Source organism: Macrosteles quadrilineatus, unplaced genomic scaffold, assembly GCF_028750875.1.
Source record: "Macrosteles quadrilineatus isolate MER2022 unplaced genomic scaffold, UCM_ALF_1.0 Scaffold_2__2_contigs__length_208266976, whole genome shotgun sequence".
NCBI lineage: Eukaryota > Metazoa > Arthropoda > Insecta > Hemiptera > Cicadellidae > Macrosteles > Macrosteles quadrilineatus.
This window is the reverse complement of record NW_026542595.1, coordinates 123,815,533-123,835,695: the sequence shown is the minus strand read 5'-3', so window position 1 is coordinate 123,835,695 and position 20,163 is coordinate 123,815,533. Positions and strand designations below refer to the sequence as shown.

The window sequence follows — 20,163 nt, the reverse complement described above, 5'->3', positions numbered from 1 at the left end:
GTGAAAACACGAATTGGGTGAACTGAGTAGTTCAGACCAATGGAGGCGTGCACTGTGCAGCATAACTTATCTCAATCCAATAAGGAATGTCAAAACTAAGGAAGGTTCATATATTCCTTATCCGGTAGGAGATTGAAAAGGGGATGAGGAAAAATGTTTATTTCTTTAAATATACAGTATGTCTTCATAGATAACATCTTTTATTTATGGCATTGCAATTTGGTGGTCATATTTTATGGCACTAATTTTCTTTTAGCTTTCTGAATCTCAATTTATGTGTAAACTTGGAATATGTCATTAAACTTGACTTTAAGAATTTATGTCCGTCACTTTCAATTGATAAAATAATATTAATGTTATTTAGACATCATTTAACACCAAATTCAGTCTGTATAAGAACGACATAATTAATTACAATAGATTCTGAGATACAAATTTTGGCACAGTCCAATAGATTATTAGATTTGTCTGTTATACGCTGAAAAACTTGGTTAAATATATTGGTTAAAAATATTCTAACGTTAATTACAATTATTTAAATAGCCTTTTATGCCTTTTTAACTTTTGAACTGGAGTGTATAGCAGCGCTTCATTAAAATAATATGCAATGACTTAGTTCAATTTGCATGCGAAATTTTTAAATAGTATTTACGAATTAAATTTATTTAGTTTTATTTCCAATGATATTAGGTATGCAGTTTAATTAAAATGGTATTGATCAACGCAATATACGCACACTATGTTTAGGTAGCTGTGTAGTTTAATGTGTATTTCCAATTATATACTTTTATACCTTGTAGGTCAAATCTGAACGCAAACTATTATTAAACATCAGGTATGTATATTTTGTAGCTCGGTAAATCCATAGATAAGGCAGGTTTTAAATTTTATCACAAAACGCAATTCTTACAAAAAGATAAATACATTTTTAAACTAAAAATATATACATTGTAGGTTTCTCAATGTTTTAGATGAATCTGCCAGAAGATAAACAAACATATATTTTATTTTCTAGAACCATCATCGAGATCCTTTTCAGGAAGAGCCTAGCAAATAATCCTCCCTTATCCTTAATAAGCTCGGAAATAATTTTTTTTCAAACATATTTCCTTTCTCCATAAAGTAGGAACATGATCATGTTACTTCAGTTAAAGGTTGTATACTTTAAATTAAAGCATACATTAAACAATAAGTATTATCTGACATAGTAGCTAAAGTTCTATAAAACATTATTTTTAAAGTAAAAAAATACCAACAGCTCATACCATTTTTACACCTTATATAGGGTTCTATTACCATTTTGAAAGTTGGTCACTCTGAATGAATTTCATTGTTAATGCAGTAAAATAGTTCTTCGTACTGATTTGAAAGCAACCCGACACCGCACAAACTAGCAACAAATATTAATTATATTTTTCCTACAGTTACCTGACAAAGTGGTTACCTTCCTTGCACTGATTATAGTACGCCAAGTAGCTAATTGCTTCATTTACTTTTTTGACCCACTCATATACTTTTCCACATTCTTTTATTGCAACACTCCAGTATTCCAACCAAACAACACAAAACAGTGTGCTTTTATTAGACACGTATTAGGTGTACGCTTGAGAATAAGTTGGCAACACTTTTAAGACTTCGATCAGCTGGTGCAGCGTTTCCTATTTCGTTCAACGCTTGGATTTAACCTAACCTGAAAACGTGTTGTATAGTGTTTAAAATACTAACTATTCATATGCTTTATTAAAACTGTATGAAAAATATAATGTGTAACGCGAGTGCAAAGTGCCTTTGCTGCACTTGAGAAAGTCTCTACATTTCTCTCATGTGAATCAAAGTGCCACTTCGCACACTAGTTACACAAATAACTATTTAAAACCAACAATAACAAATATTTACAATAATACCACGTAATAAAAATATGGCATTGCTATTTTATTTTTGTACTCCATACAACAGAATGTTTTCTCCTTCCTTGATACAGAAGCATGGATAAAAAATTAAAAAATAATCTTAAGCTATATAATTTTATCTCCTATATATAACCAGCCCCAAAGGTTTTTGTTTTAGGTTTTTAACTTATTAACTAACCCTGTCCAAAATCTAACTAAAACTAATCTCAACCTTTGATTGTGCACTTACAAATACGTCTTCGCAATCGTTTTAATTTACAGCAAACTTGTTTTGTTGCTTTGCAAACATTTTATTATGCAATAACTGTAAAAACATTACTCAGTTATACTAAAAACAACATCAGCGCCGACTTTAGTTGGCTCCATTTCAGATGACGCCTAATTATCTTATCGTAAACTACAACTTTTCAAATCCAATTTACCTAATTAATGTCTACTTATAAGTAGAGACTTTTATAAAGTTGCAATATCATAACTTTCTTATAATATAATGATTTGTAATGTCATCAATGCCTTAGTTTATAATGTCGAAATTTTACAACTAGACCGGTCAAATAAATTAGATGTTTGTATTCGATGTTTACAAAATATTATGTTGCAGACTTAGAGGCTCAAATATTCATAAAAACTATATTGATGATAATGCAATTAAAATATAGAGTAAATATATAATTTTTTTTTATGATTTCTCAAACAAAACGCTTAATACCTTAAGCTTTTATGCTTAGGTGTATTTAGTATATACAATGCTAAGAAACATTAAATTTGCCAATAACCATAGAACATAGTGTAGAACATTACACTTAAACTAATGCAGATGAACATAACAATAAACAACAACAACAAAACAACCAAAAACAAAAAACAACACAAACAACAACAAAACACACATCAATTATGCCTAACAATAAATTATGTATCGATAGATTTACTAGATTTTTATAAACACTGTTATAATCTTGTATGTTAATAATAATATACCTTCCAATAAAACGAAATTCAAACAGAGTAGAGTTTAATTTTAATTTGACATATTTGTAGAAAGTTAATAGTCCGAATCACGACCTGACATTCTTAATCGGTTTAGTTAACCTTCGAAAACCCGATAAACTCGATTTGTCATTGAGACGTCAATAGCAACCAATCGCTTCGTTAAACAAAATAATTTGGTTACTTTAACCTTATACTCTGGTAAACATGGTGTAATAGAATATCTGTATTACAAACTAAATATACTTTATTGTGTTAAATGAACACAATTTTAGTTAAAAGGGTTTGTTAAAAATGTTGGTTTATATTGATTTTGTCTATTTTATTTTACAAATGTTCCTTCCATTTTGATTTTTAAGAGCTACATGTTGGTGTGATTTTTTGTTATTTCATATAGTGTATTTTAAGTGTAACACACTTTGCGCGTACTTAAGTTAAAATAATAATTTATATTTTTCGTTACATAATAATGACCTGTTTTCGTTACATGTTTATCACCTGCTAAAATTCATCATTACATTGTTTGCTACGGCAAAAGAATGTTTACTGTGCGAAAGTAATGTTAATTATAATTTTGGTGGTTTTGCCGACGAAAACAAAGATTTTTTGTTATTGTATTGTCAACTGTTTTAATTTTTGGCAACCAAAACTCTACAACCAAAGAAAATATTAATATTGTTTGTTTTATAATTTTGTTATAACCTGAAAAATACTATGTGTTTTGTAATGTTCAAGAAATTAATTTGTCTAGTGCAGAGAAAAGTAACGTTCAAAACACGAGTCTAAGTGGGTCTATACATATTCTCTATATACAATTTTAAAGAGTAAAATATTTTTGTCCGGTTATTTTACAGACGATATTAGATTATCCTTCACATCTATGACAATAATAAATCTTTACACTGCAGTATTAGGAAGGATAAGTTGAACTGGACATTGTAAGTACACTGTAAATCAAGCAATTTTGTAAGATCTTGAAGATATTGTAAGAAGAATCACATTTGTAAACATTGGTTATTTATCTGGGTGTTAGCTTTACGCTGATGTATAACCCTTAAACCAATAACTCAGACATATGTCTAAAGTTCCGACTTGTCTGCCAATCCACCAAGATTACGAGTCTAAGCTTGAAAATATATTTCTTACACATTTGACAAAATCTGTTTGAAGAGAAACCCCTAATATGACACCCTTTATATGGCAAGGAGTGGACCCTCCACTTATTAATTGAAGTGCACGTTACAGCAAAATTACAGGATTCATAACGCATTTAATAGTGTTTACTACTAAAATATACATCCATAATATAATCACATCAAAGTTATTCAAGTTTTTTTTTCATTTATCATTTGTAAAATTTTAGTTTAACCCTCTTCTTGTTTAACATTCCAAGTTTTATACTGTTTAATTTGATAGGGTTTTAATAGATTACAGGCTTACGTAAATTGAATGTCCTAAGGTATGAACTACATTATTTTTATAACAACACAAACCAATATTTTTTTATTCTGGAATTTATTATCCATTAGTTATGTAAGTAAGAATTTATATTGTTACTGATTTTGTCCATAGGGATTTTTAATAAATTTTACCTTCACAACCATTATAGTATTATAATTATGGTTTTTAGTTATAAGGGGTAATCATTGTACATTTATTGAATGAATAAGATATGGCCAAATTGAATTCATGAATAATTTAAATAAATGTATCTACTGATATTTTTCTAACGATAATATATTTTAAAAGGTCCATGCTTTACATTTCTAAATATAAACGTTCTAATATGACACGTAATAATAGCAATACGTACATTTCATTGTAATATATTCGATTAGAACAACTCAAAAGCCTAAAAATTATAACAATATAACAGTGTGCGTATCACAAATAATTATATGTTATTATTGAACTTGTGATGCCCTATTGATAAGTATGAAGATATGTTATCAAAGCAGTATAGCTACACTGAGAACAGAGTAAACTTCAGTTCATGTTTTACGTTACCCCCTATAATGTCGTTGTATCATAATCTTTGTGTACCCCATTATTATCACTTGTGCAAACGTGACATATAAATGTTGGCATTTTAAACGGATTTTGGGATATTTGTTGAATTGTGATGTGTTTGGAAATATTGGGTTTATGTAAATAAATGAACTACGTACACGATTTTACATTATAAATCCTCAAAATGGTTATATTTTTAAGAAGAGAGGCTAAATTACCTGAACCTGGAGGTAGAGGTGGTGCAAGAACGTAAGTTTTCAATAAATAAAACACTATTTATATGTATAATCGTAGAATAGCGGAATTTTGAAATAGCAATTTCTTGTTGTAGATTTAAATTAGGATATTTACACTTCATGACCTTCTGTGATGGAAGGGAATCAGAAGAAAACTAGATGGTTAGCACAATTTGGCTAGCCATAGTCTTATTTTATGTTTATCAAAAAACTAACTTATATAATATGTCAATAACCATTTGTATTTCAAACTAAGATCTTGCCTTAATCCCATATTAATCATTAATCGTAGGAACAATAGCATACAGATATAATATTGAAAATGATAATAGTAAACAAAGGGTGATACTGATATAAACTAGTTCGTATTCCTTAGATTGACCTCAACAATAAGTTTTTATTACTTTACATAAAATTTGTATATATCTGTTTAGTATCCTTGGGCTAAAGCCATAAATTAAAGCTTCAAGTTGAAAGTTTAAAGTTTTATTGATTGGCTTTAATAGTGAAAAATAAGTCACAAAAGCAACAAACTTTTTAAATTCTATTTGAACTCCTAACAGAAAAATGTATATTTATGTAGGCTATCGCATCCCACGAAAACAGATTTTACACTAAGATAATGTTTAAGGAAGTAAAAGTAACTTTTTTTCGTAACCGGTGTTTTAGAAGTAATTGTTTTATTTACCACACATTAAGGTCAGATTTTTTGCGTCCTCACTTTTTGCAAAGCGGAGGCATTTTCATAAAGTACCTTTCTGATTTACCTTACTCTTTCCAGTATCCCAGATCACAACATCCGGGCACTATTCGTATTCCCGTACCGGATGTGGAGTAAACTTCCTCCCCTGCAGACTTCCGCTCCGCTGCAACATCCGGTCAAACACGTGATCGCCTCCTGGACAAACACTCAGGAGTGTTGGTCGGAGTGGGAGTGTGTAACGGAGATGTGGAAGATCCAGAAGTCCTACAGGGAAAGAGGCATGGAGATCCCGTACAAGTAAGGTAACTGTTGAATTTATATGGTTGTTTTTGTGTGGCACGATAGTAGTGTACAACAATTTTGAGTTTAATTATGCAGATTATTACCTAATGAAAGTTTATTATTAGTCCTAAACTAAAAGATAAATTACGCTTCGGAATAGATGCAGATCACTATCTCTTTAATGGAGTTTTATCGTGATAATTGTTTGATGAAACTTTAAGTATTTTAAAGTATCAATGCCAACGATTTTTGGCCACAGGAATAAGCGTTCAACTTAGTAGTATTAACCAGCCGTATCTGAGTAAAACAAAATTATATGAATCCAATTGTTTTAAAATGCTAGCAGAGTTTCTCCGGAATAGGCACACGGAAGGGACTAAGGCTAAAGGTGTAGTGACGTCATATCTCTAGTGGCTAATGTCTTCTCTTGAGGCGACACGATTACCGTAACGAAACGAAGTGATTTCAGCGGCGTTCGTGGCATAGTTGGTAGCGTTTCGGATTATTGTTCAGGAGGTCCCGGGTTCGAATCCCGCTAGTAGCATTAACTTTTTGTCAACAAATTTTTCATATCAGCAAGTTTGGTTGGTTAGGTTAGGTTATGACAGTTAAATTTTATAATACTAAATTCTAAAATTAATTTTATAATTAATTAAAAATTATAAGTAATTATTAATTAGATTTTTATATTATCAGCGAGTCTGGTTGGTTAGGTTATGTTATGACAGTTTAATTATAAAAATTAAAAATTTTTATTTTATGATTTGAAACAATATTTTATAATTAAAAAGTTAATTTTATAACTAAAAATTAAAAAAAATTATAATTTTAAATTATTTCAACTTAGCAGTTCTAGCGGCGAACGCTGACACTACAAGATATGTTAGCCTTAGTCCCTCCCGTGTGCCCCACCGGAGTTTCTCCCGGCAACATTTTACTTCTTTCTTTATAACTTTATTACTTGTTGATACTTAGATTACTGATGAAACATATAAAGGACCAGGTGTTTACTAAGCGAAATGTGAACGAAAAATTGTTTTAGACTCGAATAAGATGCCTTAAGGATAGATTTTTTGCTCAAAAGCCTCATATAGCCATGAAGTGCTTATATTTTCCTATATTTCTCTAGAGGAAGACCTCTACAATAAACTTTTTCCTTTAAAGCCACACGGATGGATTCTATGGAGTCTGTCACAACTAGTTTTAAGATTGAGTTGTTAAAGATATCCGTAACATTTGACTATTTAGCTATAATTTACTGTAAAGTTTTATAGTGGGCGGAGACAGCAACATATACGAGTGCCGAGGGTGGAACGCCCAACCAGAGAAGTGTGAGAGATATCCAGATTTGGAGGGAGCAAGCTTGGAGATTGCCCATATTGGCTGGAAATGTGAGGATGGTTAGTAATTGTTCCTATAACGGTGGACCTTAAATAAAAAAAATTACTAATAAAAAAATAATAAGTAATAAAAAGTAATAATAAAGTAATAAAAAGAGAAAGGTGGACCATAAATACAAATTCCTACTAACGGTGGGGAGAGGTGTTTAAGTGGTGGAGAATATGGGTTTCAGTCCCGGAGGTCTCGGGTTCAAATCCAGCCAAGTCACCAATGGATTCTATCGAAGTAATAATGCTGCATCTCCTAGGTCTTTTCTGAAGTTATTTGAAAAACGATTCCGTGCCAGAGCCTGGAGTCAAAGAACAAGAGAAATTAAATTTATCAGCATCTTGTCAGAGAAAAGAAAAGGTTAGCTTAGGTTGAAAAGTAAGACGTGGTAAACAGGATTCACATAAGCCTATCTTGTTGTAGACATAAAGCTTGTGGGTGAATGTGGAGATATGCTGATCAATAAGTTTGACTAAGTGTTCATTGATGATTAGTTTCTTTCGATAGTGTACAGTAATAACTAAAACTCTTTTATATTACTCTTATATGCTTATTGGCAGAACGAGACCCATACACTGGAATGTGTCATCAAGCCTGGTTGCTATTGGAGTCTGGTATAGCTAAAGGACACCTGGATAAGGACCTGGACTTCAAACCAGACTACGACCCCCTCTTTGGGACCCCTTGGGGAAAGCTGGGCCCCGAAGAGTACGAGAGGTCACGAGAGGACGAAGAAGAAGAAATAAGGGAGTACATGAAAGAAGCCAAAGACGAATTTTTAGACGACACAGTTGACGCGAAGTTCGTGTAACAATTTGATAAATAAAGTATAAATAACATTTAAAACAAATCACTCAATTATAATGTGAAAAACTATTTTAATTTGTCTCGTTTCATTGGGAGTTGCTTGGTAAACTTTATCAAACAATGCGTAATTAATTAAGATATTGGTTATTATACATTAAATTAGTGGAAGATGTCACTTCATAGAAATGTTTTCGCCTTTTTAGTCCTAAGTGTATAATCGTATAGGCAGAAACAAAATGTTTTTGATGAACCCATTTTTTTCATTAGGGTTCAAGTTAACAACATACAATTAGTTTAAATTTTTACAAAAATATACAATAGTTAACCGAGGTCAAGTATTTATAAACATTTTACTTTTAACTAGTAAACAATCGTAATTTTAAAACCACGTAATATATATTTAAGATAGTGATATGTGCCATTTAATCGTTATTAATAATGATATCGAAAGGCAATACGTTATCTTGAAACTGCAACGAATCTGGTATTGTTCTGTATATACGAGAAGTGATCAAATATTCTTAAATTGCTCCACCTTCCTTCTGTTGGGTAATATTGAAAAACATGTGAATATATACAGTTTCCGAAACATAATTGTTTTCATGCTAATTTCAACAATCACAGATGGATTTATTTCAAGCAGCTAACAGTATGGGTTAACGAAAAACAAAGATATTAGAACGGGTAGAAGTGTCAGGTACCACCAATGTGGCCTGAACAAGCCTTCTATATTATTCCTAGGAAAGAGTGGAATCCGAAGCCTCCTAAATCTGTGTTTGGATTGGCCAAGCTAGCTAAACATGTGATGGTAACATGGACCAACTCCGACCATTGCCATGACAGAACAACATGTCTAAAGACTATGCAGGATCTCCAAAACAAACATATGGAAAGTGGGATGGACGACATTGCGTTCAAGTAAGTCTTGACTTTACAACAATTTTACTTGTAATGGACTTTTGAACTATTGTATTGTGTCTTGAATTATTCATGTAATTTGTAAGAAGAAGCTGGTTTATATGGTTAAATGAGATATACATGTTTACAAGAACAGGAATTTTTGTAAAAATTTTTCCAATTTACGATTTAATAATCTTGGGGCCAGAAAAAACGATATCAATGATTTGTGGGTCTCTGTGATAAAAATGTGTATTATATGATTATAAATATTATTTCAACTTTATCATTTGGGGAAACTTGGGGAACTAGGTGCTTATATTTTACCAAATATGTGCGAAGTAATTGCTTTGAACCAAGTGAGATGCCTTGTGTACCTTTGTTACCGACTTTGTTAAAACTTGCTGTTTCATTAGCCAATAATATAATAATATTATAATAATATATATTATATAATATAGGCTAATAATATTATAATAATACAATAATACCAATAATATTGATTAAAATTCAATTGATCAAGGAGGGCTCAGTCTAGATTTAAAATATGAAACAGATTTTGAATTTTCTTGGAATCAATTAACCAAGGTAATCCAACTGCAATTTATTAGTAATATATCAATTTGAAATATGCCTTTTGACGTGGTTATTATTTATTGACCATAATAATAACGTCAAATAATTATTACAGGGGTCGGATCTCCTAAAAAAACAACTTTGAAAACACCACTGATGAACATTGTGATAAACCCAATCAAATAACTTAGTGAGTCGGTGGCTCAGTCGGTAGCATCGCGGACTTCGGGTCCAAGGCAGCGATGTCGTGGTTTTGGATCCTGGTCACTGACGAAAACACATAATCAGTACAGTTCATCTTTGTACTGTACCGGCTCACTCCTTGCTTTGCTGGTAACGATCCACGCACGGGCGCTTAGTCTATGTGGATGGGCAAATGCAAGGTTAAAAGAGGCCGCCAACCTCTTTTATTTTTAAACAAAATAAATAAATAGTATATTTGGCATTTTAGCGAATTTCCTTATAGGGAAGTAGCTATTACCGTAGGTGGCACGATAAGACCTAGACCCGGGACCGATTTACTTTTTCATTTTGATGTCCCCAGAGGCCAAAAACACCATTCGTTCAAATACGTCCGTGAACGCGATAACTTGAGTAATTTTTGTCCGATTTTGATAAAATTTGGTTTAAAGGTGTAAGGCGGGATAAACTTGAATGAGTTTGCGAACCAGCACGATCGGACCATGGGAACGGGGCTTTACGGGGGGTTTTATGGGGTAAAAATTGGTTTTTCTCACTGTTGACCCTCAAAACACAAAATTTCCCGATTTCTCTTTAGACCTTTTTAAAGAGCTTAAAAAAACAAATAATTTAGTATATAAAAGTATTTTTGTTCGATTATTAGTAACGGAGAAAATTAAAAAAATTTTAAATTTAAAATTCCCATGTTATTCTTAAGGAGAATATTGTCAAATGTTGTAGTTCGCTTGTTTATGGATATATTTTGATCAAACTTGGCAAATTTATTTATTTTGTACTAAGCTATCAATATTTTACTCAAAAACACACTTTATTAGTTTCCTTGTAACAGCAAACCTAGGTACTCGTTAAACCTAATGTTATTAAAATATATTTAACTGAAAATCAATTCAGACAAATGGAAATTCACTTAGTCGGCAGGTTTGCTGCGGCGGGGGTATTTATTATATAATCACTTTTCTAAAAAACCTATTTAAGGCTTAACAAATGGTGTGTGAAAAATAGTGTGAAATATAACAACGCCTAAATCTACACCTTCCAAACAAGAGTCAATGTAGATTCTTTTATGATATCCTGAGTTTAATTTTTTCATGAAATTTAAAAGTCGTATTTCATAGTTTTAGTGTAGGACTAAGAAAATTTGCAACTCATGTTTATTTCTTTTGCCAGTTTCGTTGTAGGAGGTGATCTCATAGTGTATGAAGGACGGGGATGGAAAATAGCTCCCATAAAAATAGAACGTCGTGAGAGTATACAGTCTACAAGTATATTAATAGGCGTTGTTGGCCAAGAAGGTACGTATGTATTTCTAAAATAATTTGTTCGGCTTATTTAACTATTTTATTAATTTACTAATTTTTTTTACTCAGTTTTCATATGATTTCTAATCGTTGCTTCACTTCCTTAAACGTTAAATTTCACTTAACAGGGGTAAAACGCAATTGTTAGATAATCACATTTTTAAATATAATTTGTCAGTTAAATAAATAACATGTGCAGAAAACTTATGGTTTTTTTTAAAATCATTAGTCATACAATAAAATATTTGTTTGGTATTTGTTTAGTAGTTTATTATAATTGGAATTAGTTTTGATAACAATTGCTTACCTGTTTTGCCCACTTATAATTTTCATGTCAAAAGTTTACTAACATCTGGTGTTAAATGATCAGTATTTTTCGATGATTATGTTAAAGACCAAATTAATGATCATCAAGGTTTGGATTAATGAAATAAGTAAGATATAACTCGTTGTATGTTCTATGTGTATATATTTCAATCATATTTATTGTAAACGATGTAAATAGGGTCACAGGGAAATAAAAATAAATAGGATGATAAACAAATCCAAATATTAATATTTTGGATGTAGATTGATGATAGCATAATTAGTTATTAATATTAATGAGAGAAATGTTAATATTGAAATGCATTCAGCATCAGCTGCATATTTAATGAACCTTAATATTGGTACTATTTTGACTATTCATTTTTACATAAAACCCACACTAAAGTAAAGTTGTGTTTTCAGGAATGGTCCTTGCTGAAGAGAAGCATGCTGTAGTGGACAAATTAATTTCTTATGGTAAAAACAACGGTCTATTGATGGAATATATAACTGAAATACCTTTGTTCGATATAACCCAATTGCCTCCAATGCTCCCTACGTAATAAACTACTTACATTTTACCGTAAAGGAAAACATATTGATATAAATAAAAACTATATGTATGTATGCTCTTTAAAATATTGTATATATTTAGCGTATTATATTTTAATTAAAATTGTATTGAAATATAGTTACAATCTAATTAGTATTTTAGGCATACCTTACTCCAAGTAGGTAATTTAAAATTGTGTTGTTAATCTGGAACCAAACTATATTTTGTAGTTTTTTAAAGAGGCTGGCAGCATCTATTCCATTGAGTTTGCCTGTCCACATGGGCCACAGATCCATGTATAAGAACGTATCCAGCAAAGCAAGAGGTGAGCTGGTACAGTACAAGGGTGAACAGAGGGCTTATCCCAACTCCGCGCGGTGGTCAATTTTGGCTCCCACAGCCCTGATGGCTGAGAGTTTGTTTTTGAAGTTTGAAATTGTTATAAATTCTACATAAGCTAGAACTGTAACCTAACCTAACCCAACTTAGCCTCACCTAACCTCAACTTACCTCACCTAACCTAACCCAACCTAACCTAAGGTAAATGTTGATGGGTAGCGTAGAGATTAGATGTGGCCAACAGGCGGAGTTGGACCGGATCCTTCGGGGGCCAAAAATATTCCTCATCCAAAGTCTGACCACCGCGTGGAGTTGGGCTATCCCCTGAACAGAACTGATAGAGGCAGGTACCAGGATCCGATCTCATGGCATTGACTTGGGCGCGAGACCCGTGGCGCTACCTCACCAATATTTTATTTCCAATGTGTACCCTTAGTCTCCCACGGTGGTTTGTCCATCTTTCTATACTCTTTTGGTAACTCGCTCTCGTCCAACTCGTTCCCTTCCTTAGTATGCAGATAATTGTACAATTCATCAGTCATTGGGGTATCTTCATCGAAATAGTCTAAATATACGCCTATATGTTCTTGGAGACAACCGGGGTCATGTTTGCTCGCTTCTAAAAAATTTATTAACTTCATAACCAAGGCCTTCTTGGGAAACATTCCTAAAACACAACAAAAAATGTGAAATAGTGTGTGAATAATGGTTAGTTTGCAAGGTATTTTGTTTAAACTCACTACAGTTAATGTAATGTATTTATATTAATCAATTATGGGTATTTTATAGGTCCCACTAAGTAATCAGGGAGGTAATTAGTGTTGGGAATTAATATTCAACAAAATATTCCAAACCAGCAAAATATTTTAGGTGAAAATTTCTTCTGGTAGTTCCTTGAGAAAAACTACTTTTTTCCAAAAAAAGAGCAAACCTGCGTTGAATAAAAATGCCAGTATGGGTTTTGTATTAATTTTTTAGGCTATTAGTAGGTATAATTTAACAATTATCTACTTTTAAAAAGTCACAAATACGAACCGTAAATATTTACTATTGTTTGTTACGGTATAAATACTAATTTAAATACTAGAGATTTCTCCGTCATGCGTAAAACATTCAGAGAACCATAAGGAATAAGCTTCTTAGCAAATTAAAGTAGTCATAGAATTGAGTGTATAGTTGGTTTTAACAACTATCAGCAATATAATATGCGCTGAAGCTGAGTGAGTTTAAAAATTCGTAAACAATATATTGTGTTGCAAGATAAAACGATCAGTAGGACAGGATTTCTGTTTATTTATGTAAATCACAAGTACTTGTGTGTTTTACCATCGTTCTATATTCTACAGTCACACATTGTCGTTACACTTTATGCCGCAACGTTTATAGACTCTATAACGTAAGGTATTTCACGACGAAGTACAAAAACAAATCCTTCATACCTTTACATCGCTTATATTATATCAGGATATGATGAATAACGTTAACATAAAGGGTGAATAAAAAGTCAAGACCCCCCCCCCCTCTAATATTTTTCCAAGTAAATATACAGAGATATCCTTTTGGTGGTCGTGCAAGCTTAGCAGGAAGTTTCATTTTATGATTTTGAAATTCGGGAGTGTCCCCCCAAAAGGGGGGATTTGGGGGGTAACTCAAATCTTTTAAATGTAAACCCCCTTCAAGTGACACCTCATTTTGAAGTGTTTACAAAAACTTAAAGAATGGTGAAAACTAGAGGTCGCTATCTCTTTTCTATCCAAAATGGTAGCCCGTCAAATTTTGTAGAAAATCAATGGTAAAATTGCAAAAAATTGGTAAAATTAAAGATTGCACGACCACCAAAAGGATATCTCTGTATATTTAATGGGAAAAATATTAAAGGGGGGGGGTCTTGACTTTTTATTCACCCTGTATAAACTAAAGACAACAACATATAGTTTTGTAAATATGCTATCATTTAAAAAACCTATTCCATTGACTTTGTTACTTATTTAATTACCCTTATAAATTCAACATTAAATCAACCTTATAAAGCCGATAGAAAAATAAGTTATAAATACTTACCTCGTTGTCCAATATAAGCAATATTAATCATACAGTCGGAGATATCCGGCCATTTCGGATCATAAGGGGGTTTGGTGTGCCATCCGCGCCCCTCGTATATGTGTCCGTCTCCCCCGACCATGAAGCTAAAAAATAATTAAGAAAAATTGAATAAATTGTATTCTACTAATACAAGCAAAAGGAAAAGCAGGTAATCAGGTGTTTATTTGTTTTTTTATTACTGTCAACATTATTTTCACTAATATATTGCTACTTAGGGTTGTTTTAGCTATCAATGTTTCTTTTCTAATATAACAGATTCAACTTTTAATTCGTTTCCTAGAAATAATACATCTTAAAATGATGTCTCGATAACCAATGGGGCAAGTTGACTAATTGACGCTATTCTAGTGGTCAAAAATAATAATCTTTAGTAAATTTCAGTGATAATTTAGAGAGCTGTGTTGACCTCTTACAATCTAATAATGTACTGTGTACTGAAATTTTTATAAATTCTATAGACGAAGAAGAATTTCAAAAGGAAAATCTTAAGCTTGAAAGGATACCAGTCGAGTAGTGTTAGTACCATAAACTAAAACCATAGTACAAAATATTCTGTTTCTAAGAGGAGTCACTTTCCGAGACAGTATTTTACAAAGCTTTACAAGTGCTCCAACCTTAAGTCAAAATTTTTTATTGACCATACTCTCCTACGACATTTCAATTTCTTCTTAGAAAGTTTTTTTTATTAACTTATACATCTCACTAAAATAAAATAAGTAAAATAACGTAATGACAATGATTTTGTCACAACCACCTCCATTTATAAGCAGTAATATTTATCCGAATGAATATATTTATTTCGGATCCGAAATTTAACTGTAGGGCAACTAGTAGAAATTCAGGCATTTTTAAGTTTTATCCCCCAAAAGTTTATCACGATTCATCTGCAATCTATGGCTTAATAATTTTATTTAAAGATCAGGTTACCTATTTGCTAGTATTAGTGATATTTATAGCCTGTATCATGGGACCTGTCTCCTGACCCTCTGTCTACCTGGATCTTAAACCATTGTCCTGTCCCCAGATAGACGTAGAGGTTGGAGACAGGTTCCATCATACAGACTATAGAGAGTATTTGCTAAAGCTTACTTGTGCCTGATGTCCGGTTCCCCAGCGTCCATATGATCTTTCTGCATCTTCCGCAAGCGTCTGATACACTCGTGCACATTGTCGCACTCCTCAGTGTTCGTGAAGTTCACCAGAACATCGGCTTGTATCTCATGATACTCGTCCACATACAGAGGTTCTTCTGCACCCCAATCTTCCCTCATGATATACTCAAAGTCACACTTGTATCCCTTGAACCAGTCATATCGTATTGGCTTTTCTAACTTGATCTTCAGCTTCCTTGCAGTCTTCCTGGAATAGTTGGGCTTCTTGCCGGCGACGAAATCTTCAAACTCTTGACCTATTCAGATACAGTATTGACATAAGTTAATTATTAGCTTGAACGTGTAGTATTATGTTTCGTTAAGTATGTTTTGCACGATGCATAATTACTCTTAATCAGTTTAAAAGGTATATTATTCACAAAGCTACATATAAAATGAAAAAAAGAATAACATTAGAGTGAAGAAGCGTAAAAAAACAGTCGTAGAACTATTCGATTACCTGGCATTTTTCTCTGTGCTATAGCATTTTAAATCGTTAAATGTAGTTTACTATCTGCTAATTAACTACTTAACTGCTTGCTCAGCCATGTTATGTAGTTATTGTTAGTTCTTGTGTCTTTTGTAAACGATCCGCCACTAGAAGTTATATACTGAATCTTAAATGGGCTATCTCAATGTACTTAATCTAATAAATAGGCTCATTCAATGCATTTTGATAACTTATTCACCATCGAGATTTCAAATTATCAAACCGCAGTTGGACAACACCCAAAAATGCCTCTATCAATTTTTTATCTCGTACTTCACTTTATGTACAACCAGGGCAAACTCTTCTTATTGAGCGAGCTCCTCCGTATACTTTCCTGTAGTTTTTAATAAAACATTTTCTTAATTAATTATCAAATTTAAATATTTGAGACGCGAGCTGGCATGACGTCTTAAACTACAGGGCCATGAGAAATCAAAACCCAGACTTTTGAAAAATCTGTTGCACATTCATTATGGATCGTCTGTCCGATGTTTATGTTTATTTGTTTGTTTTTGACTGTTATTTACCATAGCGATAGACTGGCAGGTGCGATGTTGCCAGACACCAACGTGGTGGCCTTTTAGAGGAGGGTATGGAACTAGTCATTGAGGCATGAGGTGACGTGTGCTCGAAATGCGTATCCAACTTAAGTAGACCTCACGAGAATGGCTAAATACACATTTGAACAGCTGACTTCGCAGTAACTGCATTCGACGAACATTTTGAATCCAATGTAGTTAGATTACCCCTAAAATTAAAACAACTAAAACCAAATTAATTATAAATATTTGATCACATAAATAAAATCCACACTTTTTACGAATTATATTTAATACATTACAAATAAATACACTAGCACTGTCGGATAGTTTGGTCACTTCACTCTCCCCACACTGCATGGTACATTCCTGCCACTTCCTCACGTAGCGGTCTTGTCCAATTGTTGCAATCTTGAACAATCGCTAGCAGCTTGTTGTCGTCCACGTATGAAGGTTCTTCGTAGTCCAGTACGATCTTCTGGTCTTTGAAAGAGATTGGTCCGTTGTCAAATGAGTGAATGTCGAGCAGACGGTACATAATTGCGGTTTTTTCACCTGGACGTGGAACTTCTCCTAAATACAAATTCGGTTGGATCTTTTATGTATATAAAAGTGTTTTATATAGCTATTATTTGTTTCTCTGGTGTGCTTGGAAAACAATTGCATACCTATAGCTGGTCCTGTTATCATAAACAAAGACTTAACATTTGAACATAATTTTATAGTAAGAAAGAACAGTCGATATAAGTCTAACAAAATTTAAAAATGTTAAAGCATACACCAATCAAACTTTAGATCATACAACATAGTAAAAAATTCAACAAGCACAATTCAAAGTCGATCAAAAAGTTCTACACTAGTCTGAGTTATGAAATTATTAATTTAGAAACCTTATACTCTGTGCTATGTAACCTGCATCCTAACCCTCCACGTGTCTGGAGGCTGGCCAATAGCTTAAGGCCCAGACTAGGCCCAGACAGACGAAGGGTCAGGAGACAGGTCCCATCATACAGACTATAGTTACCTCTCTGTCCACTTAAGGCTACCTCGACACTTTTTCCTTGTAACCATGGATACCTCGGGTTGGCTCCTGTTTTGGTTCTGAACCCTCTTCCTTCATAAACTCGCTCATCCCACCCAACAACGTAACTGAAAATATTGGCAAACATTACATTCTAGACTTAGACCTGATATTACTATGTTCCTTCCATTAAAAAAAACTATGCACTTATTAGTATTGATTTCTTATGCTTGAAGGAATAAAAAAATGTTTATATTGTGAACATCTAATTGAAAAAAATAATAATATACAGTATTGGTGATACAGAATTAAGTCTAAACCGATTTGACGATGGTAGAATAGTTCGATACATTTCGTAGGGTAATTATAAGTAATTTTTTAAATTTATTTCAGTAATATTACCACTCAACATGATAGTGTATTATTGAAATCATATGAAATAGGGTGCACGTAATTAGCTAAAAATACAATTAATTTGTTTACTTTACTCCTTAACCTTGAGAGATTATAATTTAAACAAAGAACTTCACTTTTCTTGCAATCAAGGAAGATTAAAATATTTCCAACTTTATTTAGTTGAGTGCAGTTTTTAGACTCAGTAGCTCAAAATATTACTGAATTAAAACATTACCAACATTTATTTATCCTAGTTACAGACAGTTAACAAATGAGCTCATTTAATTTTCCACTGAAGTGAAGCTAAATTATACCTTATGAAGTACAATCCACCCTTTTACATATAAAATCATGTGACAACTACCTAAATCGTATGTCAGGCTCTCCTTCAGACATGTGTTTCTGCTGCAGTTCCTGCATCATTTTGATGCAGCTCTCCTTATCTTCACATTTGTCGGTTTCCGTGTAGCTCATCAGAACGTCCCTGATAGGGAAGCTGTCAAACTCCTCAACAGACTTTGGAGGCAAAGCACCCCACTCCTGACGTGACACGATCTCCAGTTGTATCCAAGGCAGATTCTTGTACTCTTCATGAGCATCTGGAAGTTTATCTGCTATACCCATTGTGGTTGTATGAATCTGTAGGTTGTCTGAAACAAGTAAATTAAACGGTTTTTTGGGGTATATGCGAATATTTAGTGTAAAGGTATTATGGAGTGATGTAACGTGTTATCGGTTAAGAGTTTAAAGGTTTACAGCACATAATATTACCTGTATTGTAATAGAGTTGTGTACAGCCATAATTTATTCTCAAAGCCAAAATGTTGGAGAAGATATTCTGCACACCAAAAAAGCCTGTCCAACTCTCACAATCTCCTTGGACAATCTCTGTTCCTTTTCTTTTCTCTTGGCCCTACCATTTACTCTATAGCCTTCATCTCTGATCTCTTTCATCATTGTATTTCATAAATACCTACTTGTTTGTGGTTATTGCAATCTTCTCAAGACATGTCCAGGCATCATAATCCTCCCATTGAATAATACTATAGAATGACGATTGTTTTGAAATTCACTCACACAGGCTGAGGTGTGATACACTACACACATCCCCAAATGCTACTTAAAGCTTCTGTTGTCTCAGAGATTAAAGAATGTTTGCCAAATAAATTATGTTTCATTAGCTCTAAGCCTTAAAAAGTTGGTTAAACGTATTCCCTTCCCACTGATGTGAACATACATGTGCAATTAATTAATTTAAAAACAGTGATAAGGTTCAAATATAAAACTTCAAATATAAATCTGAAAAAGAGAGTAACCTAGTTCTATATAACACCAAATAATACAATGTATTAGGACATATACACATATTGTATATCCTTAATAAAAATAAACAAAGTTTTATACTGTTTCCAGGAACAAAAATTAAGAGTTAATATTAATTTATTAATATTTAATTAACAATGAAGTCAAACAAACATAAAATAGAATGTTATACCTTCTTACCAATATTAGTTAGTTATCACCGAAATTTCCCAACGAAATTTCCCAACATTGTGTGAATGTACTGCTTGTAATACACGTTTTGCAGAATAATTTTATACAATTAAACACCTGTCTGAATATAGGGCTACTACATAATATTTAGATCGCATAAATAGCTCACCTTTTTCACGAATATAAAAGAGGAAAGTCGAATTCTATGCAATACTATATACTTCACATCCTAAGCCTGTTCATTCGTCCACTGAAACCTTGTGTTTACTTTTCACATAATTTCACTCACATTTTTGAAAATAGTCTAGTAGATACCATTGATGAAATTTTAGAAACTGTTTACAAAACTCAGTTTATAAGTAAAAAACAGATAACAAAACAATCGCTGTTCACCATGACTGACCAAAAATATTGTATTGTTTGTAATATAATGTATAATAATTCAAAAGATAACACTGTCTGTGGTTTGGTA

The 20,163-nt window shown here is 32.5% G+C and overlaps 4 protein-coding genes across 4 annotated transcripts; 2 read left to right on the top strand and 2 right to left on the bottom strand.

Moving 5' to 3' along the window:
• The first annotated feature begins 4,901 nt into the window (after window positions 1-4,901).
• Window positions 4,902-8,338, top strand: LOC128988148 (peptidoglycan-recognition protein LF-like). Its single transcript, XM_054409375.1, has 4 exons — window positions 4,902-5,159; window positions 5,928-6,146; window positions 7,398-7,531; window positions 8,081-8,338. The coding sequence occupies exons 1-4, from the start codon at window positions 5,095-5,097 to the stop codon at window positions 8,329-8,331; spliced, it is 669 nt and encodes a 222-aa protein (XP_054265350.1). The 5' UTR covers window positions 4,902-5,094; the 3' UTR covers window positions 8,332-8,338.
• A 681-nt stretch (window positions 8,339-9,019) lies between these two features.
• Window positions 9,020-12,181, top strand: LOC128985458 (peptidoglycan-recognition protein SC1a-like). The gene is made up of 3 exons (XM_054404948.1): window positions 9,020-9,245; window positions 11,169-11,293; window positions 12,029-12,181. Exons 1-3 carry the CDS (start codon window positions 9,034-9,036, stop codon window positions 12,166-12,168), a joined length of 477 nt encoding a protein of 158 aa, XP_054260923.1. The 5' UTR covers window positions 9,020-9,033; the 3' UTR covers window positions 12,169-12,181.
• Window positions 12,182-12,802: 621 nt separating this feature from the next.
• Window positions 12,803-16,334, bottom strand: LOC128988154 (peptidoglycan-recognition protein SB1-like). The gene is made up of 4 exons (XM_054409383.1): window positions 16,212-16,334; window positions 15,690-16,008; window positions 14,559-14,683; window positions 12,803-13,164 (listed from the first exon to the last, which is right to left on the bottom strand). Exons 1-4 carry the CDS (start codon window positions 16,216-16,218, stop codon window positions 12,911-12,913), a joined length of 705 nt encoding a protein of 234 aa, XP_054265358.1. The 5' UTR covers window positions 16,219-16,334; the 3' UTR covers window positions 12,803-12,910.
• A 717-nt stretch (window positions 16,335-17,051) lies between these two features.
• On the bottom strand, window positions 17,052-20,073 carry LOC128987722 (peptidoglycan-recognition protein LB-like). The gene is made up of 4 exons (XM_054408720.1): window positions 19,861-20,073; window positions 18,562-18,847; window positions 17,805-17,929; window positions 17,052-17,353 (listed from the first exon to the last, which is right to left on the bottom strand). Exons 2-4 carry the CDS (start codon window positions 18,819-18,821, stop codon window positions 17,121-17,123), a joined length of 618 nt encoding a protein of 205 aa, XP_054264695.1. The 5' UTR covers window positions 18,822-18,847; window positions 19,861-20,073; the 3' UTR covers window positions 17,052-17,120.
• Between the last annotated feature and the right edge of the window lie 90 nt (window positions 20,074-20,163).

Excerpts from the sequence above, each read along its gene's own strand:
- LOC128988148 (XM_054409375.1), top strand. The coding sequence starts at position 5,095 with ATGGTTATATTTTTAAGAAGAGAGGCTAAATTACCTGAACCTGGAGGT. Across the intron at positions 5,160-5,927 it reads GGTAGAGGTGGTGCAAGAAC|TATCCCAGATCACAACATCC; the intron begins GTAAGTTTTCAA and ends TACTCTTTCCAG. Across the intron at positions 7,532-8,080 it reads TGGCTGGAAATGTGAGGATG|AACGAGACCCATACACTGGA; the intron begins GTTAGTAATTGT and ends GCTTATTGGCAG.
- LOC128985458 (XM_054404948.1), top strand. The coding sequence starts at position 9,034 with ATGTGGCCTGAACAAGCCTTCTATATTATTCCTAGGAAAGAGTGGAAT. Across the intron at positions 9,246-11,168 it reads ATGGACGACATTGCGTTCAA|TTTCGTTGTAGGAGGTGATC; the intron begins GTAAGTCTTGAC and ends TTCTTTTGCCAG. Across the intron at positions 11,294-12,028 it reads AGGCGTTGTTGGCCAAGAAG|GAATGGTCCTTGCTGAAGAG; the intron begins GTACGTATGTAT and ends TTGTGTTTTCAG.
- LOC128988154 (XM_054409383.1), bottom strand. Across the intron at positions 14,684-15,689 it reads GAACCGGACATCAGGCACAA|CTTCATGGTCGGGGGAGACG; the intron begins GTAAGCTTTAGC and ends ATTATTTTTTAG. Across the intron at positions 13,165-14,558 it reads TGCTTATATTGGACAACGAG|GAATGTTTCCCAAGAAGGCC; the intron begins GTAAGTATTTAT and ends GTTGTGTTTTAG.
- LOC128987722 (XM_054408720.1), bottom strand. The coding sequence starts at position 18,821 with ATGGGTATAGCAGATAAACTTCCAGATGCTCATGAAGAGTACAAGAAT. Across the intron at positions 17,930-18,561 it reads GAGCCTGACATACGATTTAG|TTACGTTGTTGGGTGGGATG; the intron begins GTAGTTGTCACA and ends CAATATTTTCAG. Across the intron at positions 17,354-17,804 it reads AGCCTTAAGTGGACAGAGAG|GAGAAGTTCCACGTCCAGGT; the intron begins GTAACTATAGTC and ends ATTTGTATTTAG.